Raw genomic sequence first — 27,722 nt, forward strand, 5'->3', positions numbered from 1 at the left:
GCCTCGCAAGGCCTGCGGGGTGAGTGGATGAGAAAGAGGAATCCTGTCGCCCCCTCTGCAGGAGCATCCCCGCCTCGTGTTCACTAGATGGAGCTTACAAGTCCCCAGGTCCCCCCCCCACCCCCCCAAACAACGCAGCCCCATGCTGCCTCTTGGTTTCTATTCCTCCGCGCTTTGGCCACTGTATTAAGCCATCTTAATTTCTTGTCATTCCCGTCTTCACCACGGGGAGCCCTGTCCACTGTCTGTATCTACGGGCCCCTCTTAGCGCCTGGCACATAGGACGTGCTCAGTAAATATTTTAATGAACGAATGGCTTAGTCAGTTAATGAACAGGGGTTCCCTCCTCCCGATCGTTGGTCACCGCCTAGCGAGTAGGAAAGTCCCCAACCCCACTTGGCCAGCCTTCAAGCCCTTTGCACTAGCCCAGGCGACCTTCCCTGCGTGCACGTCCCCGCCCTCCCCACCCACCCAATTCCAGCACCCTACTCCCGGGAGCCGAGCCTGGGCAGAGAAGGCCTTGGCACACAGTAGGCTCCTCCAGGCGCTGGAAAACATGGGGAAGGGCCCGCAGGCCCTAGAGCCTGGCGCCCGAGGCGCCCAGCTGCCCCGCGCGCCTTCCCGGCCTGGGCGGGCGCAGCGAGGGCGGGCGGCTCCGCGCGCCTCTCCCGCCGCCGGTGCAAACTTTCAAAAAACGCGGCGGCTGCGGCCCCGCCTTGCGCGAGGGCGGCGGGGGTGGCGGGGGCGGGGCCGCGGGCCCGGGCCGGTGGCTCCGCCTCCTCCTCCCGCCGCCGCCGCCCTCCGGCGCCCGCCCAGCTGCCGCCACCGGCTCGCGGGTGCAGCGCGATGCCCCGGAGCTCGGCCCCGGCCCCGGCCCCCGACCCGCCGCGGGAGTAGCCCTCGCGCGAGCGCGCAGCCGCCGACCTCGCCCCGGAGCCGCGATGGGCAACACGGTGCACAGGACCTTGCCAGGTACGCCGGGAACCCGGCCCGGGAGGCGGGAGCCGGGCTTCTCCTCTCCCCTGGACACCCACTGGGTGACTCTCGGGGAGCCACCCCACGCCCCTCGGAGCCCTCGGCGCGCACCGGGCTGCGGTCTCCAGCGCCTCCCCGAGCCCGGCTCTGCGCGCGCGCCCAGAGGCTGGGCTTCGCGCTCCGGGAGAGCGGGTACAGCGTCCTGGTTACCTTGGGGACCCCCGTCCTCGTTCTCTCCGGCTTTGGCCAGATGCGCGAAAGGGCCGCCCTGGCTATGTCGCGCACCCCCTCGCCTTTGTTCCAGCCCGGAGGCGCGGATGTAGGAGCCTGGGGCGACCGGGGGTGGGGGGGGTGAATCTGGAGCCGGGCTCGCCCCGGCTTCCGACGGTCAGAAGCCGCCGGTGGTGCAGAGACCGCAGCTGCCGGGAGTGGGGGAGGTGTGCGCTAGGGTCTCTCAGTTTGCAGGCTGCCAGCGCCCCCGCGCACATGCTGCCTCGCCTCGGCCGCGCTCCCACGCGCACCGGGCTGCGCCCCCCTCTGGTGTCGGCTCAACTGGGGGCTCCTTAGCCCTATGGGAGTCGCTGCTGTAGAGCCCTAGAATTTCCCAGACCAGAGTAAGGGGATTGGGAGGGGGCAATGGGGTGGGAGCGTGGAATCAGAGGAGGCCTTAATGGAGAAAGCCTGGTGAGATCCTGGGGAACAGATCCGTGGCCCCACGGAGGCTCTGTGTCAGCACTTTGCATACCTTACCTGAGCACGGTATGCAAATAAACTTCACTAAAGAGAGATGTATTCTAATTTCACAAATGGGAAAAAAAATGAAGCTCAGAGGAGGGGAAATGACTCCACCACGGTCACACAGGAGTGGGAGAATCTGGATGGAGTCCGGTTTATCCGTCGGCCCTCCCCCACCCCTCTGTCTTCAGAAGTCTTGGCTGAAAGCTGGGCATTTATAGCATCCTTTGGGTAAAAGGCGAGGCCTGTGTGGGCGCTGGAGGGCGCAGTTGGGCGGATTGCCTAGGCTGGCTGAGTGAAGAAGTCAGCCCTAGGTCACATTTAGTGTGACTTTGCTCACTCTGCTCTGACACCCCCTGTAGTCCTTCATTTAGCGTTAGGTGTCGTTATCAAAAAATAATCGTATGTCCCTTGGAGGGGACTGAAGTGGAGTTAAGCCCCCAGTCCCAGGCCAACTTATGCAGGAGGGGCTGACTCCTCCAACAGAGCAAGCCTTTGGGCAAATTTTGCGCAACTGCACTGGAATGTTCCAGTTCTTGGAGAAGTGGAGGCACCAGCTTGTCAGTGGCCCAGGAAGGAACCCTGGCGGCTGGCTGGCTGCTGGCCTGTTTCCTCTGCGCATGCTCCTCCTGGGAGGGGCGAGCCCCCTCCCACACCCCATCGGCAGAGAGGAGGGGTGCTCGCGGGGCACTGGAGGTTCTACCCACCAGCCCTGGGCAGAGGCACTGATGCTCCACCCCTTCATGCAGTTTCTTAAGAAATGTTGATGCTGTTCTAGAGAATAAGCCATTTGCCACTAGTGGGTCAGTCTGGAGCAAGCAGTGGACAGACACACTGAGGGCATGTACAGCTGTCCCCTGTGAAGTCAGCACCGTCCCTCCTGCCTGCACTGTGCCAGGTGTGCGAGATGGGGCGGGTGTGGGTTGGGTGCTCCAGCAGTGTCCAGTGTAGGAGAGTTCTGTGCTCCTGGGGGACTTAGGCTTGCACCAAGTTTGAGAAGGGAACAGACCGAGAATTCCTGAGCCACGTAAGGTTGCAGGTGCCCAGAATATGAAGGGCTCTTTCTTGTTTTGGGATCCATAGCTAAACTCTTGCACACACCATGCTATTTTGGTGCCTCTGTGCTCAGCTGGTGAGCCCTCACACCTGGAATAGCCTTTCTTGTCACCTTCCTTGTCCTCAATCCAGCTGGGGTGGGGGGAGTGGTCACCTTTCTGCGGCCCCACCCATTGCTCTGCCTCCAGGAACACCTCAGGTCTCTGCAGTTCATGTGACCACACTGCACTATCTCCATGCTCTCCTGGATCCCCAGGGACAGAGCCCCTGCCTGGATCACCTCCTGGCCCTCTTGCCCATCCCAGAGCCTGGAGCCTGGCAGGGCTTGGAGGCTCGGGGGCGCTCGGCCGTTGCCAGTGTCTCCTGCTGTGGGAACGCTTGCTCAGTCTTGCCCTGGAGAAGCCTGTGCTTCGTTCTCAGGAAAAGGACACATGCGGGGGTTCCTTCTGTGGGACTTGAAATAGAGAGCTGGCATTGCTGAGCACCTGGATTCCATGCCAGCCTTCCTGCGTATTTGGCTTCATTCATTTGCACGCCAAGCACGCGTCTCCTTAAGGCTCCTGCAGGCGCCCATCTCTCTTCTGGAACATTCTCCCCCCAGACCTGAATGCGGCTCCCACTGCTCTCTGCAGGTCTCTGTACCAATGCACATCCTGCCACCGTGCTGGCCTGCCGCTCCCCACCCCCTTTACTCAGCTTTGAGTTTCTTAGTGTGTGTCACCACGTGACAGCTCTCTGTGTGGTGGCTGGCTGCTTATTGTCCATCTCCCCACGTAGATTTTGGACTGTTTTTGTCCACTGCTGTGTGCTGAGGTCAGGGCCAGGACTTAGTAGGTGTTCAGTCAATAGATGTTGAATGAACAAATGACTTTCATTCTCCCAACCGCCCTGCAATGTGGGGTCTATCATCCCCATTTCATGGGTGAGAAATCAAGGCTGAAAGTCACCTGTCCAAGCCCACACAGCTCTCCAGTTGGCAGAGCCAGAATTGAAACCCAGGTTTATTTAGCTCCAAAGTCCTGCATTCTTCTCCAGCACGCAGTCTCTTCCCAACCCGTGGTTTAGATAACATTTATTGGGTGTCCCACCATGCACGCAGTGCTCTGCCTGCACAATAAGGAAACGCCAAAGCAAGGGAAGTCCCTTTGTGATGGATATGCAAAGGGCATCTGCATATTCCTGAGGAGTGTGCAGGGGTCCACATGGGCCCCCGGATCTGCTGAGCTCTTAGAGTTCCCACTATTTCAAAGTGAGGTGCCACTGTCCCCCAGTCCATGGATGAGGAGTCCAAGGCACGGAGCTAGGACCACGGCCCCAGGTCACACAGGCAGTGGCAACGCTAGAACTGAGAAGACGGAGCTCTGTGGTCAGAATGCGGGGCCTCTCCTCCAGCCCCTGTAGCCTCCACCTGGGGTCTCCAGGGGAAACAGAGGTGTAAGCCAGTGCGGGGTGCGGGGTGGGGAGGCCTTTCCCTTCCTCTCCCACTGGCACCTTCCCACTCCTTTCCCGCGCCTTGGGGTACACGGATCCTTCTGATTGGGGAAGATCTAGATTCAAACTGCGAGTTGGGTTTAATCATTAAGTGTGTCCTCGAGGCCAGGCCAGGCCCTCCCAGAGGCAGCTCGGTGGCAGGCGCCCTGGCGCCCCCGGGGTGAGGGTGTTGCTCTGCTCTCTGCTGGCCCTGCGCAGCCTGGCCCTGCCCACTGTCCACGCCACCCTCACAGCAACCCTTTGGAGGGGCTATATTTGTCCCCCTTCTGCAGGGACGGGGGTCCTCACAGAGCAAAGCGGCCCTGGCTTCTAGTCCAGATGGAGAGGGGCCGCGCTGCCCCTCATCTGGGCACACGCACCTACCCAGTGCCCCTCGCCAGCCCTTCCTCTGGGCCAGGAACCATGTGGCTTTCTATCTGAGCGGGGGAGACACTCCCAAGGCCTAGCAGCCACTGGTCCACTGGGGCTGGCCTTCCTCTTGCAGTGGCCTTGATCACTCCTTATAGCCAAGGCGGGGGCTGCACAGACGACCAGCCTGAGGCTCCCTGTCCCTCTTTGCCCTTCTCTCTCCCAGGGCCCATCTGCAGGTCCTTGGCCTCCTCACGCCCACCGGCTCCCTCCCCCGGTCCTCAGCAGTTACAGCTGAGCCAGCCTCTCTGAGGGACCCAGTGACCTGGTCCCTCCAACAGCCCGAAACCTACCTGGCTGGGGGCCTGAGCAATCAAGGCTCCTGGTGGCCCTGGGCCCCGGGGGTGTGGGGGGGACATGGTGTCAGTGGGAGCAGGAGGAAGGGGTGGGGTCCGTCCAGTGTGACGGCCTTGCAGAGGGGCCTGGAGCCGCAGGAAGGAGCCTTCCCCCCGCCCACCCCTGTGTGGGGTCAGGGCAGGCTCCCTGGGGAGCATGTCTGGAGGGAAGTCCTGCTGTGTATCCACCTGCCCCAGCCGGGTCTTCTCCTGCCTGCTCTGGGGTCCTCTGTGGTTTGTCCTCCTGTGGCCACTGATCCCTTGGGCACATGTGCCAGGCGCTGGGGGCTGAGGCAGGAGTGCATGGGCAGCTGCTGGCCACCCCCTGGAAGAAGACAATACACTCTTGGGACGGGGCACACACGTGGGCCACATCCCTGGGGACACAGGCCCTGCTCCCTGTCCAAGGGCACCCAGGGCCCCAGGCACAGCTGGGTCACCAGCACGCCTCCCACTGCGGTCGCGACCAGCTTTAGAAACGTGTCCCCCGTGACGCAGAAGAGAAGCGCTGGGGCCTCACGGGCCTTTCCCCTGCACCAGCGTGGACCGCCTCTTCTGGGTGCCCGGCGGGTGCCCAGGTGGGGGACCGGGGGCTAGACAGCAGGTCGGGCCTGAATGCAGCTGCTGGGCCAGGCTGTGCCTGGGCTCAGACCTCAGCTGTGCCCCGGCCCTGGCGGGACCCCCTGTGCCCGGCTCCTCCCCATATAGCGGGAAGCGAGGGTGGTCCCTGCAGTCGGTGGCCGTGAGCTTGAATAGCACAGAGCTGGAGCCTTCAGGGGACAGGTAGGGCAGGGCTGTCACACCTTGTGACCCCTGGGGAAGAGAGGCCTCAGTCCTGCCCGGGGGCCCTGGGCACGGCTGGCTGCAGGGGTCCTTCTGGCCTTGTCCCCCCACTGTAAATTTCGAACCTGGGGCTGAATTGGGAGGCCAGCCTGCAGCCACAGTGGATTCCCGGGCCATGCTCCTGCCCAGCCACGTGACCTGCTTGCTGGTGGGCGTAGGATTCTTCTCCCGGCTCCACCACCTGGGCTGCTGCCCGTGGCCAGGCAGAGGCAGCGCTGTCCCTCTTTTGGACCACAGGGCTTTCTGTAGGGGCTGTGCTCTCCGAGGGCTTAAAGCAAAGCCCAGAATGGAGCATGTGGCCAGAGCTGAAGGCAGAGCGGAGGCCGGGGCCAGGCCTTGCCCGCAGGTGACGAGCGCTGCTCCCCTGGGCTGCAGGCCCACGGGCCCCACCCAGCCCTTCCTCGGGTTCCCCATTTAGTTATCAGGATGAGCCTTCCAGAGGTGATCCCCCTGTCACAGATGAAGAGACTGAGGCTCAGAGTAGCCAGGTGGCCAGGAAGGGGCAGAGCTGAATGGGATCCCAGCCTCCTGGCTCCAGCCACCTCCTGCTGTCACCAGGACTCTGCCCATGGGGCCCTGGGCTCCTCTTGCTCCTTCTCAGCCTGGAGGGAGCCCCTTCCCTGCGCTGGGGAATCCCTGCCTTCCACTGCAGCGCAGGTGCGGCTGCCCGGGGAGAAGCCCATCTTCCCACCCGGGGCTGCAGGTCCTGTAAGGAAGAGTGATGTGGCCTCTGTGAGTCTTGCCCGGAGGACAAGGGGGGACCTGAGCTCTCTACCCTTTCCTCCTGCCAGGCTGAGACTCACCTCTTGGAACTGGCCACCCAGCCCCTGGCAGAGGTCACCATGGACCTGTTGTCCTGTCCCCAGCTCCAGGCAGACCCCTGTCATTGGCCAGGCAGGGGCCGGGCCAGGTCCTCTACACCAAGGCTGCCCTGCAGTGGGCAGTGTCCTGCCTCTCGGGCACCATCACCCCCCCAGGCTGGGGTCCCTGGTTTCCTGGGCCTGTTCTCAGCCCTGCCCCTTAGTAGTCTGACCTCAGCTTTGCAGAACGGGGACAGTGATGGTCCCCTCTCTGCTGCTCAGTGTCTGGCAGAGAGCATGTGTTCACGGGGCACCTGTGACGAGTGTGCCCTCCTGCACCCAAGCGCAGCACCAGACACTCCTGGGGGACACAGACACTTGTACAGGCCTCCGTGCCAGACACGGCTCTAGGCAGGTACACACATGTCACCCTCAGGACAGGCTCTCTGAGGTGGCTGCTTATCATCAGGCCATCTAACTGGTGAAAGAGCAAGGCACAGAGAGGGAAAGGAACTTAACCAGGGGCACACAGCTCAAGCAGCACAGGGAGGGGAGCCTGCGGGGGCTGGTGTGCCCTGTGGGAGGCGCGTCCTGAAGCCTTCGCGGTGTTGAGTAAAAATCTGTGGGCATCGCAAATCCTCAGGGGTTGATTTTTAGTTTGCTCCCTGGTTCTGTGCTTGGTATCTCACATGACCCCGGTGGACACGCATGATGGGGACACTTCAGGTGGCCCAGGGGCTCGCTATGGGGTTCCCCCAGGTGGCCGTCCAGACCACCAACCCCTGCCCGGGCAGGCCAGGGGGACGTGATGTCCCGAGGGCTTCCTGGTCAGTAGAGGGAGGGCTGTAACGTCACCCCGAAGGGAGCCTGGGGACAGCTGGAGGCCGGGAGTTGCTCGCAGACTGGGGACAGGTGCCGCGGGCTGTGGGCAGGACCAGCGTGGGCCTCGCGTGGAGGCAGACTCCAGTTCAGCCAAAGAAGAACCGTCTAGCTGTAGAGGCTTCTGGGGCGAAAAGTGGGGCGTGCAATGGTGGGAGCGACGGGCTAGTGGACTGGGCTTGCAGGAGCCATGCAGAGGCCCAGGAGTGGTCAGTGCCTCCCGTGAGCTGTGTGGGGAGCCCTCGCCCTGGGGTCTTGTGGAAGACTCCTCTGTTCCTGGCTTATGTGGCCTTCCTGCCTCTCGCCTGGTGAGGGGTCACGTCCACCTCGGATGGGGACACTGGGCACAGAACAGTGGGCCACTGGCCTCCACCAGCTCTGGCTTCTCCCGACCTCCTGGCCTCCGCAGCAGTGACTGAGTGGGGTTTGGAGTGGCCATGGGGAGGGCAGCCCAGCCCACCGCTGCCCACCCCACTCCTCCTCGAATTCCTGTTCCTGGACCTCGGTGGCCCAGTCGGTGACCCAGGGCCCACTCCTGCCTGGTCCTGGGGGTGGGGGACTCTCCAGTGAGGGGGCCACTGTGGAACGGTGGGGAGCACCCAGCGGGACGCGCACAGTGGGTCCTCCTCTCACCCTTGGCTGTGCACTTGTCTGGACCCAGCGACCCTCTGCCCCAGGTCTGGGTGGACACCACAGTGGGCACCCGCGCACCCCTTGTCCCCAGAGCTGGTCTGTTGGGAACTTCCCACTGCAGAGCAGGGGCCTCCTGTCCTCAGAAGAGCTTCCTGCCCTGAGGGTTCCGGCCGGTCAAGGGCAGGAGCCGCCCAGTGAGTTTCCAGGCGTCCAGATGTGGTGCCCAGTCCAGCCGCAGAGGCAGAGCACCGGGCTTCTGTGCTCAGCACCACAGTGCTCACCCTGTCCCACCTCCATCCGGTGGGTCAGAACGCTGAGGCCAGGGGACCAGGGCCTTGCCCGGGATCCCAGAGCAGTCACAGGCCAGCCTTTGGCGGGAGTCCCAGGAGGGGCAGAGGACAGCAGTGGCCGGCGAGGCAGTGCTGGGCTCAAACCTCAGCCCCGCCATCTCCGGGCTGTGTGACCCTGGGCCAGCCACCCTCCCTCTCTGAGCCTCCGTTCTCTCATCCTGAGGATGGATGGTGGACTTCCCTGCATCACGGGGCAGTCTGAGTCCAGCACAGGTGGGGACTGTATGAGTGGCTGTCACCCTTCCCCCTTAGAGGCAAGGAATCTGTGTTCCCAGGATTGATGGGGACAGGGATTGGCGGCAGGCATTAGGACCAAGTAGTCCTGCTGGCCGCCCCTCGAGCCCCTGAGGTAGGTCACTCACAGGGCCGCGTGCCGACCAGGGAGGCAGTCCTGGTGCTGCCAGGCCACGTGGCTTTGGGGTCCCCAATGTCTGCCTGCACCTTGGCCCTGGGCCAGCCCTCCTACTCTCCGGGCCTGAGGTCCCCTTGTGCAAAACGGGTCACAGGCCCCAGGGCCGCCCTGAGCAGGCCGGGAGGTCAGGCCCTCGCAGGCTGCGGCTCCAGATCCTGTCGCTCACCTCTTGGGTGGCAGGCAGTTGTCCCGTGGGCAGCCCACCGGCCCCCATCCACACCCACCGCTCACGGCCTTGTGGCATTTGGAGGAAGCCCAGCATGGGGGAGGGGAGAGGAGAGTCATCCGAGTCACTTCCCAGGGGACTCAGAGCCACGTGCCACAGAGGAGACCGCATTAGCTGACCTACTGTGTGCCTGGCCCTCATTCTGTCCCATCCCCACTAGGAGGCCTTTCACGCTCTCCCCTAAGTAGCCATCTCCATCCCAGCCCCTGGAGCCAGGCTGGGGACAACTCAAGTGCCAGCTCCCCTGCTTCCTGCTGTGCAGCCTCGGGCAGCTGTCAAGGCCTCTCTGATCCTCGCTTATTCGTGGGCAGCATGTGGGGTGGCAGTCAAAAGTGCTGACTGCTGTTCTCGAGCTGCTGGAAGAACTCAAGGCCGGGGGACAGGGGCGGGGGCGGGCCATCGCCCGGAGGTCTGCCTCCCCCGCGCTCCCTCCACTTCTTGTTCAGGCTTCAGGGACGCGGGGCACCGGGGACTCCATCCCCCATAATCAGTCACCTGCTTTCCTTTTTTAGACGATCGCTTGGCTTATTGTTCATCCCCAGTTCCGCCAACGGTGGCCTTTGAGCCGCTCTAGACAAGCTGATAGATGACGTCCTGCGCCGCCCCCACCAGCTTCCTTCCCACCGCCCTGCTGGACAGAAGGTGGCCAAGGCCACCAGGCTGGGTGGGTGGACGTGAAAGGGAGCCCGGGGACCCGCCAGCATCTTCTGCAGCTGCTGGGCTCCGGTGACTTTCCTTGGCTTCAGGAGAAGGCGTGGCTGTTGCAGGGCATCCCCCTCCCCCTCCCCCTCCAGCGCCACGTTCCACCCGCGGCTCTGCCCGGGCTGCAGGCTCTCACCTGGGCACAGGCTCAGAGCATCGGGGCCTGGGCATTGCGAGGCGGGGGGTCCCCAGGCACAGAGGGGACTGGCCGGCCTGGTGCAGCAGCTCATCAGCAGGCAGCTGCCAGAGTCCCCTGGGGGAGAAGCGGGTGCCAAGGGCAGGACCAGGGCAGGACCATGCCAGCCGTTGGAGGTGACGTTTGAAATCTGGAACGCCCCGCTCACCCTGTCCTGCTGGATCATCTTGACAGCGGGAAGAGAGGAACGCCCAGGGTTTGAATCTCGTCCTTCAGAGAGCTGGATCCACAGGGTTTCTTCCCAGCGCTAAGCCCTCAGAGCTGAGTCCCCAGAGCCTTCTTGAGGACTGTAACCTCCTCAACCTGGTCTCTAAGACCCTTTGGGATGCCGCCCCTGATTCAGGTCCCCGTCCCCTGGTCCCTCTGCTCTGTCCTCTGTGCACCCGGCTCCCGCTCACAGCCTGCCTGGTGCCGTTTGCCCTGCCCCACGTGCACTCTGTTCCCCGCCCGGCCCTTCTTCCTCAATCTGCGGCTCCTCTGGCCCCTGTGCAGTCCATGTATGTGTCTGTCCCCAATGCCCTCCCTCAGCTCTAGGGGTGAGGACCCTGTGCAACACGTTGGCACCTGCCCCCTGCAGCAGGCACGCCCCGGCACAGGGCGCCATGAGTGTCAGAGGCAGAAACAAGGGACATTCCCACCGATGCCCACAGCACCAGGGCCCAGCCTGGGTTCCTTGACTGAGAAGAGACCTCAGCCAGGGCCCCACAGAGGGCCCAGCTGGCCTGGGAATCCCGGCCCTGGCTGAGCCACGTTGGGGGGCAGTTTGGAGGGGCGACGGGGGACCCCAGCCCCTGCCCTGCCAGGCTGCCTCTCAGGCCTGGTCCTCAGGGCTCTCCTCCCGCCGGCCACGGCACGTGTGACCTCCGTTGACCTTCCTCGGGCCTCCTGTGACAGCCGTTGACAGGCCTTGTTTGCCAAGCCCGGGGAGGGACGGTGGTGGTTCCAGTGGGGCTGGCCCTCGTCCATCCAGGGTGCTGGTGATCTGGCCTCTGGGGCAGAGAACAAAGTCCCCGCGAGCTGTCTGTCCCTGTCACCGTGCCCGCTGGCGGAGGTGAGGGCGGGCTGGCCGGCTTCAAACCCACCAATGAGCAGCTCCTCCTGCTACCCGAGGCTCCCCCTTCTGGCCCCGGGGTGGCGGGAAGCCTGGCCAGTCTCCAGGAGGCCACGCGCCCCACTCCATGCACACGCAAGCTGCTGCCTGCGGTGCAGTGTCACTTTGCACTTGGGCTTGGACAGGTGTCCCGGAGCCGGAGACTGTCATCCAAGGTCGGCAGCCCAAGGATGGAAGTCCCTGGGCTCCAGGAAGCCCCCTGAAGTGTGTGGTCGCTGCCTGGGGTGGGCACGTTTCTGGCTTTCATGCTCCTGACGGGTCTAGCAGCCTCCGCGCCACCTTAACCCCGAGGTCACACGCAGCTGCCCTGTGGGAGCAGGGACGGTGCTGCCCGCAGGGCCTTGGAGAGCGAAGGTGGGAGAAGCCCCTGCAGGACAGTCCCCCAGAGGGAGGCCTCCCACACACAGCAGGAGCTCAGCAGAGCCCGGCAGGGACAGAGGGACCCTCTCCCAGGCGCCGGTTCCCTTTCCGGGGGATCTTCCGGGGGATCCTGCCTCAGCCAGGAGCACGGCTGCCTAGCGCCAGCTCACGGGACACATCCCAGTTGTGGCCAGAGAAGCCAAGGCTGCTGCTTCTGCCGTCCTGGCAGCAAATGCCACCTCCCTGGGCTCTTTTTAGATCAAAGGAAGGGCAGGCTGGAGGAACGAGTGTGGCAATCGGCCCACAGTGCCATTCAGAGGCCGCCCGGGTGACCTAAAATAGGCCTTGCCCTTGGACAGCAGGGGAGCAGCCCAGGGTTGGGAGGGGCCTCCTGGCCGAGGTCAAAAGCCCCCACTAGAGAAACCTTTCAGAATGTGTCTCCCCAGTGCCCACAGCTAGGCGTCTGTGACCCAGGAACAAACCTTTCCTAGTCAGAGGTGGTTAGAGGAAGGGACCCGAGATTTAATGAGCATCTAGTATGTGCGGCACACTTTGTATCTGACGGGTTTGCCCCGTGTCACCCTCCCAGTGATCTTGCAGGGTAGGGATGACCTTCACTAGTTTTCTAGGTCTACTTGAGGCCCAGAGAACTTAAGCATGAACCTCGAGATCACACAGTGGGTAAACAACAACCCAAACCGCAGCCTGGTCCGTCTGACTTCAAGTCCTCTTCAGCTGAAATCCAGCAACAAAACCCAGGAGAGGTGGGGGCAGGGGCTCAGCCACCGCTTTGACGTTGGCCATCGGATGCTGACTGTGCGCCAGGCCTCCCGGGGTGGTCCTGTGCTCTGTCGCCCCTGCCAGCAGCCTGAGATGGATCTGAGGTCACACTCCACTCACAGACGACAGAGCAGCAGCTTTGGGAGGGCAGGTGGCTTCTCGGGGGCCCTCAGACAACTCAGCATCCCAGCCCAGAACCCCAGCAGTTCTGGTGGCCAGTCTTCAGAAGGATCTGCCAGGACTGACCCAGCAGCCTCCTCCCTGACGTCCACAGCCACGTCCCACCACCCCACCCCTGCCACTCATCTGGAGCCAGGGGACTGTCCCTCTGACTAAGTGCAGGCACCCACCTGGGTGGGGCTGCAGCAGCGTAGGCAACAGAGAGCTGACCTGGGGCTGTCCCCTCTGCTGACCCAAAGTGTGGCTGCAGAGGTCTCTGCTGGGCCTGCCCCAGTGGACCCTTCTCTGGCTTGTTCTCGCAGTCCCCACTTCTGATTCCTGGCTGGAGGAGGGGAGGAGGGGCTCTTACTCTAAGGCAGGACGAGGGTGGCCAGATGGGGGCTAGTGGACATGCCAAGAGGGGCAGCATGTCTTGAAGGCAGCAGAGACTTGGAGGTTCTCGTTAGTTTTTCCAGAGAAACTAAAACCAGTGTACTTGCTCTGGACATTCAAGCTTAGAAGACGCGACTTTCCCGGGGTCGGGACGAAGTCGGCCGAACCGTGCAGCCCTGGTCGTGTGTGGGTGAGGGAAGATGGGTCGGCAGGGTGTCCTCTCCCCTGACTTCCTATCATGGGGTGTCCCGATGATTGTGGCAACTTAAGTGATGAAGTTCAGGCTTCCTGGGGACACCCCTGTCCCTGGGTGGTCCACTGGCCCTGAGTCCACCGCCACGATTCTCTGTTCCTTGTAAGAACCTCTTTCCCTGGACCCAGCCTAGAGCGGGAGTGGGTGAGCCCCCCAGGGGTGGCCTGTGGCTTAGGGGGCAGAGCCCCGGGTGGGGGATGGAGTGCTTCCCCGTCCCTCGAGGCCGGGCCCTGGATGCTGCAAGGCTCATCCCCACAGATGGCCGGGGCTGCAGGGAACGGCCCCCCAGGACCAGGTGGGTGGTGCATCCCACCCCGCGGGGGCTGAGGCCGCCTGTCTGCTGAGAGGACTCTGCAAGGGCCCCTCCAGCTGCTGGGGAGAGAGCTCTGCGGGGAGGACGAGCTGGAGAGCTGACGGAGGAGGGAGGGAGACGGCCCTGGCACAGGTCACCGCTGCCCTGGGGCTGAGGGCTTTGATCTGTGCTTGTGATGGAGGTGTCCCTGGAGCACTTGGCAGCCGGAGGGGACCTTGGCCTACTGGCACCAGAGGAGGCCAAGCCCAGAAGCTGAGGCTCGTGCAAGGCCATGGGCATGGAGGACGCGGGCCTGGCGGTCTGCACTGCCCCTGCGGGTGCATGTGGTCTGCTTGCCTGGGCTTTGTACCCTGGACAGCATCTCCCGCCAGCCGTTGCACTTCTCCCGCAGCTCTGGAAGTGGCCTGCGGCTGACTCTGGGCCTCCTGCCTGGCAGTGCTGCTTCGTCTCCCTGGGGCCTCTGCTCACAAGCCCCCAAGAGAGGCCTCCTGAGACCCTGGGGAACGCCACCCCGCCCGCTCCCAGGCTGCCTCTCCCTGTGCTGCATCCACCGGGCAGGGCCCTCTGCCCCATTGGAGTGGGGACCAGACTTGGGCTGCAGTGTCCAGCATGCACTGGCCCTTGCTCCTGTCTGTTAAATGGCTGACGTCCCTGGAGCTCTTTCTAGTGCGGGTCCTTGGCTTTGGCCCTTGGCCTCCTTGTCTCTGGGCAGTGGCTCTGTGTGGACAGGGTCTCCAGCTTCCTACCTCAACCTGTGGCTTCCTTCTCCCTGGGCCCATTGTCCCCATCCCTCCCTCCCACCAGCCTCAGGACTAACTGAACCCGAGGTTCCCTCAGCACAGTGCTGGCCATGGCTTGGGGTGGGAGGAGCGGTCCACAGGGGCTTCTCCTTCTTGGGGGCTGCCACTCTCCCATTGCCTGCTTCAGGCTCCCTGCGACTGCTGTAGGGAGAGGGCAGCAGAGATGGACCGCCCACCTGCCACTCCCAGGAACCGCCCCTGGGAGGAGGAGCAGGGGGATGACCACACCCACTCAGTCCAGGTCATCTGGTTTCCTGATCAGTGGCCAGATCTCTTGAAAGGAGGCCACCCAGGTCTCCCTTCAAAGCAGGGTTCCTTAGAAAGGAGTCCCAGAGGCACACGTTCCAGAAACCCAACTTGCTCACTATGCCTCCATTTTCTGTGGGTAAGGAGAGGGAAAGTCCCAGAATCCTGGCAAAAATTTACTTTGGAACTTGTGACACTGTCAGGTCATTAGTCCTAGTCCACAAAGTGTGTAATTCGTGCCAAGTCATATTTAGGGACTTCATCCACATCATCTTTCAGTAGCGTATGAACCATACAGGAAGGTTTGCTCGCCTTGTGAAACCGCAAGGTGACTGCTGAGGCAGAGATGGAGGGTGGTGGCCCTTGGGTCCAGTCTGCCACCCTCTAAAGTTCATCAACGACCGTCTAATACACAATTTTAAAGGAAACTGCCTGGGAGACGAAGGGTCTCAGGGCCTAATGTCCCGTCCTGTCTCTCTGCAGACCCCAGCCCTCCAGCGCGCATGCTGGCCACCCGGCCGTGCTGTGGCCCCGGCCCCGAGCGGCGCGCGGTCCTGGGCGAGGCGCCGCGCTTCCACGCGCAGGCCAAGGGCAAGAACGTGCGGCTGGACGGTCACTCGCGACGGGCTACGCGGCGCAACAGCTTCTGCAACGGCGTCACCTTCACGCAGCGGCCCATCCGGCTGTACGAGCAGGTGCGGCTGCGCCTGGTGGCCGTGCGCCCAGGCTGGAGCGGCGCGCTGCGCTTCGGCTTCACGGCGCACGACCCGTCGCTCATGAGCGTGCAGGACATCCCCAAGTACGCCTGCCCCGACCTGGTCACGCGGCCCGGCTACTGGGCCAAGGCGCTGCCCGAGAACCTGGCGCTGCGCGACACCGTGCTGGCCTACTGGGCCGACCGCCACGGCCGCGTCTTCTACAGCGTCAACGACGGCGAGCCCGTGCTGTTCCACTGCGGCGTGGCAGTGGGAGGCCCGCTCTGGGCGCTCATCGACGTCTACGGCATCACCGACGAGGTGCAGCTGCTCGGTAGGTGGCGCCCGGGAAGGGGACACCGGCGGCACGCAGGCGGGACGGGCGCCTCCTTTCAGCTCATTCATTCTCCCCAGCCGCGGTGGGGAGAGCTCAGGCGCTTGGGTGGGGGTTCAGGGTCCGTGCCCCGCGCCTGGCCAGGTCCCTCCCCTGCCTCCTTTCCGTGACCTGCTGCGCACTCGTCATCTATACCCATCCATCGGTTCCCATCCGTTCAGCCCTTGGTTCCTGTTCCCTGGCGCATTCCTCACGCACCCAGCGGACGCACTTCCGCCCCAGGAGCTCTAGGTCCATCCACGCTGGCAGGCATGAGTCCTCGGATGCACCCAGGCCCACGGGTCACACTACCGGCCTGCGGGTCACATAACAGGAAAGTAACCATTTGTAAGTGTCCAATTGAGTGGCCTTCAATTAGCAAGCATTGTTTTACTTCCAAAACATCTGATTATTCCAAAGAGACAGCCATAACCTGGAGGCAGCCACTCCCTGATCCCTCTGGCAGCCCCTGACAGTCTCCCCTTGGCCCGTGAACCTGCAGGCTGCTCTGAAACCTGGCAGCCTTGATCTCTGGGGAGGTGCCAGAGAGCAGGTATGGGGGGTCTGGACTCAGCCCTCTGTTTCCCTTCCCTGTGACGCAGTGCAGAGACACACCTAAAGGTGGCTGGGTTTGGACGATTGTCCTTGAGCCCAGAAGTCCCCACCTGCCCTGAGTGAGCCCCTTCCTCCCCGGTGGCAGCAACTGTTCCTGTCTGTCACCATGGATTAGTCTGGCCTGTTACTGAACTCAGTGTAAGTGGAACCCACAGTCTGTGGGGGGCGCTTATCTCAGCCTAGTGTTTTTAAGATCCATCCTGCGGTTGCTGTGTGTATCTGCAGTTTGTTTGTTCCTTTTCATGGCTGAGAAGAACCCATAGTGCAGAATACGCAGCTTGCATATCTGAACGCTGGGGCTGTGTCCGGTTGTCCAGCATGTATCTTGAGGGAAAACCTCCTTGCCCGCCATCCCCACCCTTGGGCATAGAGGGAAGACCCATGCACCCAGCCTCAGACCCCCTGTTTCCCCTAAAAGGAAGAGGGCCACAGAACTTCGGAGTGGTTCAGAGCAGGCAGGGCCTGGGGAGTCTCAGAGGCCTCTGTTCTAGTCCTGGCTCCCCCCTGGGAGCTTTGTGACCTTGGCCAAGTGACCGGAGCTCTCTGTACCTTATTTTTTTTCTTCTAACATGGGTTCATGACGATACTGCCTTGGGGATTGTTGGCAGGATTACATGAGATGACACATGAAGGGGTACAGCCCCACATCTAGCACCTGGGAAGCCCTCAAAAAATAACAGCTAAGGAGAAAAAAAAAAAGAAAAAAGCCGGGCCCAGTGGCCATGCCTATAGTCCAGCAGCTGGGGAGGCTGAGGCAAGAGGATTGCAATTTCAAAGCCAGCCTTAGCAATTTAGCAAGCCCCTAAGCAACTTACCGAGGCCCTGTCTCTAGAAAAAAATACAAAAAGGCCTGGGAATGTGGCTCAGTGGTTAAGTGCCCTTGAGTTCAATCCCTGATCCCAAAAAGAAAAGAATTAACAGCTAAGTAAGAATAGCTACCTGGTCGCAAGTGGCCCAGAACACAGGTCTAGATTCCAGGCTCTGCAGATCGGATTGCGAAGAGCCACCCCCTCCCCTTACCTGGCATTTCCCCCATATGCCCACTTCCCATGGAAGCTTTTGGTATTTCAACTCAGAAAGCACAGGTCTCTGAAACCTTCTAGACCCCACGTCTAGAGTCGGAGCTCCTCATTCCTGCAGAGCAGGGAAGCAGTCCTGCTGTACCCGCCTCCTTATCCGCAGCCCAAGTTTCCAGGTAGCACCTGGAACTCACAGCCCTTGTATGGCTTAGCATCTCCAAAACAAATTGGATGCAGCCTTTGAGGACTTAATGAGACTGACTATACCTGGGAAGCACATGGACTGTCCCCAAAGCCTGGGGATGTAGCTCAGTGGAAAAGTGCGTGCCAAGCATGCTCAAGGCCCGGGTGCAGCCCGGCATCCCCACCCCCACAGCAAACCTTCGTAGAACCCCACAGTGTCCTGTGTCCCTTAGAAGAAGGAGAGGGGGCAGAGTCCACATGTCTGTAGCGTGGCAAGCATGGGCCTCGGTTTCCTTATCTGCAGGTTGTCCCTGAGCTGCCCTAATTAATGGGAGAAACCTGGCACAGGTGCTGCAGGACAATGATCCCAAAAATAAGTAATAAGGGGAGTTGAAATCAGAAGGAATTCCGTCTCTGGGTCAGGGGATCATGGGTGACTTTCACTTCCTTACATTTAACAGATACCTTTAAAAAAAGGGGGGGTCATAATGCTTTACAATCAGAAAGGGCAATAAAATTATTTTCCTCTCCAAAGATTGTAAAAGATGATTTAGGGAAAGCTTTTGGCATGTGATTGAGGCTCATAAATGTTGTTTCCTTCCCAGGGGAAAAGCAGGTCACCATTGGTCACACCTGGGTGAAGGCATGAGGCCCACCCTTCTCATTACAGTGATTTGTAATCAGGGGAAGTTATAATAAAAATCAGAAGTGCCGGGTGCAGTGGCACACACCTGTGATCCCAGTGGCTTGGGAGGCTGAGGCAGGAGGATCACGAGTTCAAAGCCAGCCTCAGCTAAGCAACTCGGTGAGACCCTGTCTATAAATATAATACAAAATAGGGCTGGGGACGTGGCTGAGTTGTCCAGTGCCCCTGAGTTCAATCCCCGGTACCCTCCCCCACCAAAAAAAATAACAAATGAGAAGAAAGCTAGGCGGGCACCAAGTCCCCCCTGCTGGCAGGTGCCATCAGGCACTTGATGGAGCAACCTGAGAATCTCAGAAATCGCCCGCTTCCTGGGGGAACTTGGCTTCCCAGGGTGGTGTCTGGGCATCAGATGGGCCCACACAGGGCAGGCAGTGTCCAGAGTACCATGGGCTCCTGTGCGTCACAAGGAGCCAGGAGTGGTGTGTTCCTTTAGAGGGTCTCCCTGAGACACCGGGAGCAGAAAACCCTGGATGCTCCCCACCCCTTCTCAGCCCCTGCTGGATAAAGCCTGAAAACCAAGACCCAAAAATGGCATCTGGGTACAGTTGTCAAATTTAGCAAATAAAAATACGGAACACCCAGTTAAATTTGAATTTAAGATAAACAATGAAAAATTTTTAGTACAAGTATGTCCCGTGCAGTTCTTGGAACATGCTCGAGGCCCCGGGGGGCGGGGGTGTTTATCTGAAATTCCAGCATTCCGGGCACCACCTGGCATCCCTTCTCTGGGAACCCTTCTCATGGAGTGGGGGTGCACTGAAATTGCCCCAGAATTGAACCAAATCGAATCTCAGAAATCCCGTGATCCCTGCTTGGGGCTCCCCTGCCCAGGTCCAGCTGTGGCAGAGTGCTGCATTTTGGGCCCGGCCCTGGGCACCCTGTCGAGGTGAAAGCCCCAGGGTTCTGAAGAGGAAACTGAGCAGTCTACAAGCACCCCGCTTGCCCGTGGCAGGGCCACCGTAGGAGCCAGGGGTGCCTGTGTTCAGTGATCTCAGCCTGCGCTGCACCTTGGGGCCCCTGGGAAGCTCTGAGTGCCCTTTCCTAGGCTGCACCCAACCAAGAAAGTCAGAACCCTGGGGGAGGCTCCCTGGCATCTGGATCTCCTGAGGCCCCTCAGGGTCCCCGAGGTACGGCCAGGATGGTGACCCCAAGGAGCCCCTTGCCCGTGCGCCCTCCCCTCAGCACTAGCTGAGTTCCTCGGACTCCTCGTCCAGGACACGGCATGGTCATTGCACCCTGCAAGCTGGCGATCCCATTGCCCAGATGTGGGACTCCTTCTATCTCCCCCATTACACAGTCACGTGGCCATCATCCAGTGGCTTCTGTGGCCCCTGCGCCAGGCACTTCCCATCAATTAGCTCATCTCAGAACGACTTGCAGAGAAGGAACTGAGGCTCATGTTTGCTCATGTTTGCTAGTCTGTGTCCCCGCAGACTCCCCCCAAAGGGCACAGGGTTGGCTGAACAGCAAGGGTGGGACCTCACTTCAGCCATCCTATCACCGTGGGCACAGGTGACCTATGCCCACTTCTTGGGGGCTCCTGAGCCTCCTGGGCCTCTGGTTTCCTCCCACCTGCGTGCAGTCTCGCCCTGCCTGTCCTCCGTGCATGGAGAGCCCCAGGATTCTAGCCTAGGGCCACTGTCTTGCTTTTCCTTTCTTCAGTCGTCTAACACACGTGCACACGGAAACAACATGCACATAGACTTGAGGCAGCTGGCATGAGGCAGGGGTGTATTTCCTCGCCTGCCCTCTCTCTAGGCCACCTGAACTGTCGGCTGGCCTTAAGAGCCACTGAAGCCACTGAAGCCGTCAGTTCCACCTTAGTCTGTTTCTCATTGCCACACCCAAACACCTGAGGGTGGGTGCTTTGTAATGAAAAGAGGCTTATTTGTCTCATAGTTTGGGAGGCTGAAATCCAAGATTGGGTGGCCTCCTTGATTTGGTCTGATAAGGGACTTGTGGCAGGTGACATCCACAATGATGGGAGCCTGTGCAGAAAAGATCACCTGATGAGACAGGAAGCCAGAGGTCCTCGGGGGTCAGGCTGGCTCTTTAAAACAACCCACTCTCTCAGGAACTGAATCCCTCTGCAAGATCAAGGGCAGCGCCCTCTGTGATCTCCCACTAATCCCCACCCTCAGAAGTCCCACCGCCTCATAATACTGCCACTTAGAGACCAAGTATCCAACACAGGAATACTTGGGGGACAAACCATGTGCAGCCTATGGCCACTTCCAAGTGCACACCCCAGCCAGAGCCGCAGCCCACCCTCCACCTGCCCTGCCTGTCCCAGCAGCCCTGAGGGAGCTCTGGACCCCACACCTGCCCTGTCACCAGCCAGTGGCACTGCCCACTTGATGGGCCAGTCCCAGCACCTCATGCCCACTCTGCCAGCCATTCTCACCTTTCTGCACCAGGGCGTGACCTGAATGAGAGGCTGGGAAGGCACGGCCGGGTCCCCTGGTCTGCATCTCGGCCTCCCTCTCCGTCTTCACAGAGGGGGATTCTCTGGGGACGTGAATTCTGCGGTCCTTCCAGCCCAGACACAGTTGACTAAGAGACGGGGGAGGGGAGGAAGAGGAGCCAGCTTATCCCAGGCCCTCGGCCAGGCCCCAGAGGATGCCCAGCAGAGCGCTGAGGGCCTGTCCCAGCCCCCTGGCCTCCCAGCTCCTGGCCTGGGCACGGTGGCCCTGTGTGGTGCTCATGGGCACCCATGGGAGGGAGGGCCACCTGTGAGACCCTCTCAGGGGCCACCCCAAGGAGGCTGGTTGGCCTGAGGCTGAGCCCAGGCTCTGGGCAGCTCTAAGCTGAGGGGAGCCAGCCACGTGGTAGTGTGGGGCCTGGCTTTGGAGTCCCGCAGCCTGGGGTGGCGTCCCATTTCTGTCACCCCTTGGCTGTGAGACCTTGAGTAACTCTCCATCTTTCAGAGCCTCAGTGTCCCTCTCTGTGAAGTGGAGGTGAGGATGGTGAGGGGGTCATCCGAGTGTGTGGTTGCATGTCTTAGGAGCTGGAGAAAATGTGTGTGTGTATGTCCACCTGCTCCAGAGGGCCTGGAGGGGACCTCAGGTTGTAGGCCGGATAGCCGCTGGACATCCCCGGGGCTGGCGGGTTCTCCATAATGAACCTTCAAAAGGCAGATCTGATGTGCCAGTCCTCGGCCAGCACTGTGTGTCTTGGGCCACCTCAACAGGGACAGTGGCCATGGGCACAGAGCTGTGTGTGTGGACATGAAATGAGGGATGCAGCCTTCTCCAAGGGCCACAGTGTACCAGGTCCCGCCTTGGCACTGTCACATAGGTGGTGACCCAGCCTCACAAACACCAGGCTCCCGGGGCCTCAGGCTCTGCCTGTGCTGTACCTGGTATGCTTGGCCACTCTTGACCACCTCTGCCTGTGGGCTCCAGGTGGCCGCCCTTCCAGCTGTCAGAGAGGCCCCACTCCTGAGCTAGTCCCCCGTGCACAGCCTCAGAGAACCCAGCCCTGTCACTCCCTGGCTGTGGCCTTGAGTGACCCACTGCACTTCTCAAGAGTTGTTCCCCTTTGAAGTGTGCCCAACTTACAGAGCCACGTGGGATGGTGGCTTTTGGTGACACTGCATCAGTTTTCTGCAAGACGGCCTCACTGGAGGTTGCCTTTCCCGCTGCATGGGCCCTCCATGGACACAGGAGCCCATCTGCTGGCTCACCTCTGTGCACCCAGTGGCCAGCAGCACCTGGCATATGGCCAGTACTTCAGTGTTTGTTGAACCAGTGGAGGAAGGACGGACAGAACTCCCGTGTCCAGAGCACCCGGCACAACGCCCTGTGTTAAGGAGAGTGGTCCCATCACATTGGGGTCAGGGAGGTGACCACTGCTACTCCATTATAGCTAAGGAAGCTGAGGGGGACTGACAGACAGGAAGGGCCACGGCAGGACTTGAACCTGAGTCTGCCGGAGACACGGGCCGTGCTGAGGGAGGCTGCTCTGGAGCCGGGGCTCCTGTCGGGGCCATGGATGCAAGAAGGGGTGTGGAGGGGGAGCAGAGGCAGAGAGGTGGCAAGAGCAGGGCCCAGGCGGAGCAGGGGACAATGTGAGGGGGCGGGAGTTCCCGGGAGAGGGCCCTAAGAGGCTCCCAGAAACAGCTCCTGTCTAAAATGGCTTTTCAAAAAGAGTGCTTGTTTTATTCTTTAGTACTTTTTTTTTCCTGATTAGAAAAATCAATATCTATCTGAGAAAACCAGAAAAGCATAAAGAAGGAAATTTCCACCCAAAGAGGCAACCCGGGTTGGGTTTCCTTCCTGTACTGACTTCCCCTGTGCACCCTTGCACAGAATCTGAATCCGACCTTGCATTCAGTCTTGACCCCTTTGGTCACTTTGTGTTACGTCACAGGCATTTTCCTACTTTGTTAATTGAAAACTTTAACAAAATATTGGTGTTTTCTGATAAAAATCTGCCTGACATGTTTATTAAGATAGAAAAATCTAAAGAAAACTCCTCCGTAATCTCACCATTGCCACTGACCTCCTCTTACCCTTCTTCCCTGAACTTGGCTTCCTATGCACATTCGTTAAAATGACACGATAGACACAGACGTACTTCAAGAGAACTAGACGGACTTCCTCCCCCAGGATTCTGGCACCCTCTAAGTCAGGGGGCACAGTGAGCCCAGGCAGGAGCCCACAGTGGGGAAAGGACCACCCTGGGGCCCCAGGGCAGCAGGCAGGGATCACACCAGCCCACTGCCACCATGCCAGCCGGGCCTGGTTAGCCACCTCCTGATTTTCTGAAAGAAACTGTGGACCCCCGTTAAGTGGAAGGCATGTGGGGCAACCATCAGACCCCCCCCAGGGCCTGGGGCGTCCGGAGCTTGTCAGACCATGTTCATTATTGAGGTTTTGTTGTATGTTGGAAAACTGAAGAGGAAGAAATTCTTTTTCCATGATACAAACTGCAGAATGGGAACATTGAACAAAATCTCTGCTGGAGGGGTGGGTGTCAAAAGTATTAGAAAACACTTTTTATTTATCATGGTTAGCAATGTCATGAAAAGGTTTTCAAAATTTATTGAGTGCCATTTCTTTCCCGGATGTCGATGTCATTCTGTGGGACAGGCAGTGTCTTCTACAGACCTCACCCAGTAAACTATTATTACAGAAGCTTCTCCCCAGGCAGCAGCAGCCCTGACAACTGGTGGACAGACTGGCAGAGACCCTAGCCCAGGGACACCCATTCTATTAGGGAGTCAGAAAATACAGACGCAGCTGAGCCAACTGTGGAGACCTGTATTACCTAGATGGTAATATTTTTATTTTGCTTTTTCACTTAACATAACGTGTCCAGAACATTTTTTCACACCATTAAAAATTTATTCAAAAATATTTGTTTAAAAACCTTTTATGGAAGGAGTCCATCTCTTGGGAAGACCTTACTCATTCCAGTTTGGGAGACTGGCCCAGCACCTTCACTCAGGCAGCACCCATGGCAGAGCCTAGCCCTGGAGCCAGGCGCAGGAGAGGGGCCGACGCCCTCCTGGGCTGCCCAACCCTCTGCCTCAGAAGGGCTGTGAGGACTCAAGGAGATAACAAGTGAAAGGGGCTCAGACTAGCACCTGTCGCGTGTCGCATGCTAGGGTTGCAAATAAGGGGGCTGTTCTGTTCATTGGGACTGTGTTCTGGTGGAGGCAGGCAATGGGGGACTTTGAGAGTCCTCTGAACGCCCAGATGTATGGAAAGCTCTGGGGGGAGAGGGGAGATGCGAAGGGAGGGAAAGGAAGAGGAAAGGGGGACGAGAGGAGGGGACATGAGGAGAGGTGACAGAGGAAAGAGAAGGGGGCAGGGGGAAGAGGAAGGAGAGATGGGAGGGAAGGAAGGGGCAGGGCGAGGAGAGGGCAGGATGCCCTGCAGAGGTGGCAGTTCCTCCCCCCCCCCCCCGGGCTGCAGCACGGGCGCGGGGTCCTCACCACCCTCCTGTGTCCCCGCAGAGAGCGCCTTCGCGGACACACTGACTCCGGCGCGCCTGGGCCAGGCCCGCTTCAGCGCCTGCCTGCCGCCCAGCAGCCACGACGCGGCCAACTTCGACAACAACGAGCTGGAGAACAGCCAGGTGGTGGCCAAGCTGGGCCACCTGGCCCTGGGCCGCGCCCCGGGCCCGCCCGCTGACCCCGTGGCCGCCATCCCCTGCGGGCCCCGCGACCGCCCGCGGCCCTCGTCGTCGCCGGCGCTGCTGGAGGCGGACCTGCGCTTCCACGCGACGCGCGGGCCCGACGTGAGCCTCTCGGCAGACCGCAAGGTGGCCTGCGCGCCGCGGCCCGACGGCGGCCGCACGCTGGTCTTCTCGGAGCGCCCGCTGCGGCCGGGCGAGAGCCTGCTGGTGGAGGTGGGCCGGCCAGGGCTGGCGGCACCCGGCGCGCTGGCCTTCGGCATCACCTCGTGCGACCCGGGCGCGCTGCGGCCCGCCGAGCTGCCCGCCGACCCGGACGCGCTGCTGGACCGCAAGGAGTACTGGGTGGTGGCGCGCGCCGGGCCCGTGCCCAGCGGCGGCGACGTGCTCAGCTTCACGCTGCGGCCCGGCGGCGACGTGCTGCTGGGCATCAACGGGCGCCCGCGCGGCCGCCTGCTGTGCGTGGACACTACGCAGCCGCTCTGGGCCTTCTTCGCCGTGCGTGGAGGCGCTGCCGGCCAGCTGCGCCTGCTCGGTGAGTGTCCCCGCGGACCGCACGTCCTGAACCAGCCAGCTGGACAGGTGACGGCCCCGCGCTGGGCAGGCTGTATGCAGTCAGTAAATGGCCAGCACGGTTTTTATTGAGGCTGTCGATTTACTATTTGGGGATTTTTTAAGAACATGAAGGATTCTTTTTTTGTTTGTTTGTTTTTGGTTTTTTGGAACCAGGGATTGAACTCAGGAGAACTCGACCACTGACCCACATCCCCAACCCTATTTTGTATTTTATTTAGAGACAGGGTCTCACTGAGTTGCTTAGCTCCTCACTTTTGCTGAGGCTGGCTTTGAACTCGAGATCCTCCTGCCTCAGCTTCCTGAGTTGCTGGGATGACAGGCATGTGCCTCCGTGCCTGACTTACATGCAGCATATGAAGTGTAGGGGGAAAAGTCATTTCAATGACATGGAAAAGGGAACAAGAACGACACTGTCCACAGAGAGTGGGTGGAGGCTTGACCGACCTTGTTTCCAGGTGGGTCTTGCATTGCTCATGCAGTGCATAGACACGAAGAACCATCACGCCGGGGCAGGCCCCTGGCTGCAGAACAGCACCCACAGAACACAGGAGGCACACCACACCCGGGAGGGGCTCCCAGACACGGAGACAGCCACCCACATTAGTGTGCTGCAGCAGGGGGCACCTGCCAGCTTGGCAGAGTGAGGAGGTAGTCAGGGAAGGCTGCCCAGAGAGCAGAGCTCCACTCTCAGGTCCAAGCTTGGCAGAAGCAGTGGACAGCTCCCTATTCTCCCAGTGACCCTGTGAAATTGGTATCACGGTCCCCATCTACAGACAAGAGAGTTGGAGCCCAGGGAAATTAAATGACAGGCCCAGAGCTGGTCAGCCATGAAGATGGTGGGCCAATTTCCAACTCTCCTGAGCCTCCTTTCCTTCTGTGTGGGGAGCTGTGCCTGTGGCAGGTTGCCATGCGGTGGGAGGCAGTGCCAGCAGGGGTCCACACAGACCCTTAGCTCTTGCAGTAGTAACGCTGGCATCGGGATGAGGGTGGGGGTAGGCTGTTTGTTCGGGTGATTATTAGGTCTTTTGTTTATTGTTTGAGGAGCATCAGACATCGTCCCAGGCTGAGATGTGTTGCCCAAGTTCCTGCTTAGACTTGCAAAAGCTGAGCCTTGAACCTTCACCCACTCCAGGACCTCCCAAGCAATCAGCAGGAGCCCTGAGGGTCAGGCAGAGAGAATAGAAGGGAAGGGACTCCTAGCAGCCAGGGACTTGTCCCTCATCCCTACCTTAGTGCAACTCTAGCACTGCATTATCTAAACTCCCCTCTTCAAGAGAGGGAAGGGGCAGCTCTCTGCATCCTAAGAAATGGCCTATTATCTAAATCAGCAGCAGGTATAGGGGGAAAACGCTTCCATGTTGACCACACTAGCAGTCAGGGATCTTGTAACTGCAAGTGACAAACCCCATTACAAGTATCCTAAGCAAAAAGGGAAATTTGTGGGCACACATAGCTCAGAAGTCAGGGAGTATGTTAAGTAGATTCAGGAACAGCTGGATCTAGGTGTTGAAGCGATGTCAGCAGAATCCCCTCCTAGTGTCCGGTCCTTGCCACTTACCTCTCCATGGAACAAGCTCTTCTTTCCTATCAGGTGGGCCCCAGAGCCTGCCTTGATTTCCAAGTCCTTCCCTGAAGCACCACTCGGATCAAGGGCAGAAGCTCCTTTTGCCCTGACCTGGATGTGTGCCAGGGTGTCAGTGCCCAGAGGACACCCAGGGCTGTTTCTGAAACAGAAGGCAGGGAGTCAGGTGCCCCCACACCTGTGGCCCCTGGACCTCAGCAGGGCCCTGGGAGTAGTCCTCATCCTGTGAGACGGGGCAGAGGAGAAGTGTCGGGTGTGTCCTGGGGCCCCTCATGCAGTCTCTTTGGGTCTCAGGTACCCTGCAGTCCAGCCCTGCCACCACGACGCCCTCAGGGTCCTTCAGCGGCTCCCAGGATGACAGTGATTCAGACGTGACCTTCAGTGTCAACCAGTCATCCTCATCAGAGTCCTCCCTGGGTAAGGATGTGCAGACCCCAGCAGGGCTGGGCGGGGGTCCGCCTGGCTCCCTGGGCCTCCCCCACCCACTCTCACCCTGGCTACGCTTCCCGGGGAGGGTCAGGCTGCACAGATGCAGCACCCTAGGGTGCTGCCGGCTGCACCTCCTCTTGAGGCTTGGGGGGTGGAAGGGGAGGAAAGGTGCCCAACCCCCCTGCCCACCAAGGTGGGTTTCCAGGGGCTCCCGCGGCTCTGCGGCTTGCCTGGCAGAGCCGGCCTAAGAGCCATATGGCTGACGAGTCCTCTTCTCCCCTTGGCAGTGACCGCCCCCAGCTCCCCACTGAGTCCCCCAGTGTCCCCAGGGCTCTCCCCGCCCGAGCTGGCAGGCAGCAGGAACGGCGAGTGCACCGTGTGCTTCGATGGCGAGGTGGACACAGTCATCTACACATGCGGACACATGTGCCTGTGCCATGGCTGTGGCCTGCGGCTCAAGAGGCAGCCCCGGGCCTGCTGCCCCATCTGCCGGAGGCCCATCAAAGACGTCATCAAGATCTACAGGCCGTAGTGGCCAGCGAGCCCTGGCCAGAGCAGTCACCATCCTGCAGCCCCACTGGGCTGGGCAGCCACCTGGGCCACCGGGGAGTCTGAGGGCAGCAGCCCTCCCTCACCTGCACTCTCCAGTGGTGGGCAGGATGCGGAGTCCTGGGGTCCGAGCCCAGCTTCTAGCTCAGAAGGTCTTTGCCCCCAAAGGCTGTCCAAGAGCAAGCTCAGGAACTGCCTGGCAGGTCCCCAGTTCCCTGGACCTTTCAGCTGGGACACGCGCCCTCTGACTGTGCAGTGCTTCTTTCTGGGGGTGGATGGACGGCTGTGCGAGGGGGAGGGAGGGAGGGAGATGGCGGTGGGGATGGGAGCAGGCGGTGTCCCGGGCAGGGCCGGCTGGGGAGCTTATTTAACGCTAAGGGATGTGCAATCTGGAGCTC

At 60.7% G+C, this 27,722-nt stretch overlaps 1 protein-coding gene across 1 annotated transcript; it reads left to right on the forward strand.

Annotated features, from left to right (window-relative positions):
- Positions 1-831: 831 nt before the first annotated feature.
- Positions 832-27,620, forward strand: Neurl1b (neuralized E3 ubiquitin protein ligase 1B). Its single transcript, XM_046421388.2, has 5 exons — positions 832-972; positions 14,940-15,485; positions 24,010-24,723; positions 26,641-26,763; positions 27,063-27,620. Exons 1-5 carry the CDS (start codon positions 942-944, stop codon positions 27,305-27,307), a joined length of 1,659 nt encoding a protein of 552 aa, XP_046277344.1. The 5' UTR covers positions 832-941; the 3' UTR covers positions 27,308-27,620.
- The last annotated feature ends 102 nt before the right edge of the window (positions 27,621-27,722 follow it).

This window comes from Marmota monax, unplaced genomic scaffold (genome assembly GCF_021218885.2).
Source record: "Marmota monax isolate L192 unplaced genomic scaffold, Marmota_monax_Labrador192_F-V1.1 WCK01_AAM20220418_F8-fsc00084, whole genome shotgun sequence".
In the NCBI taxonomy this organism is placed as follows: domain Eukaryota; kingdom Metazoa; phylum Chordata; class Mammalia; order Rodentia; family Sciuridae; genus Marmota; species Marmota monax.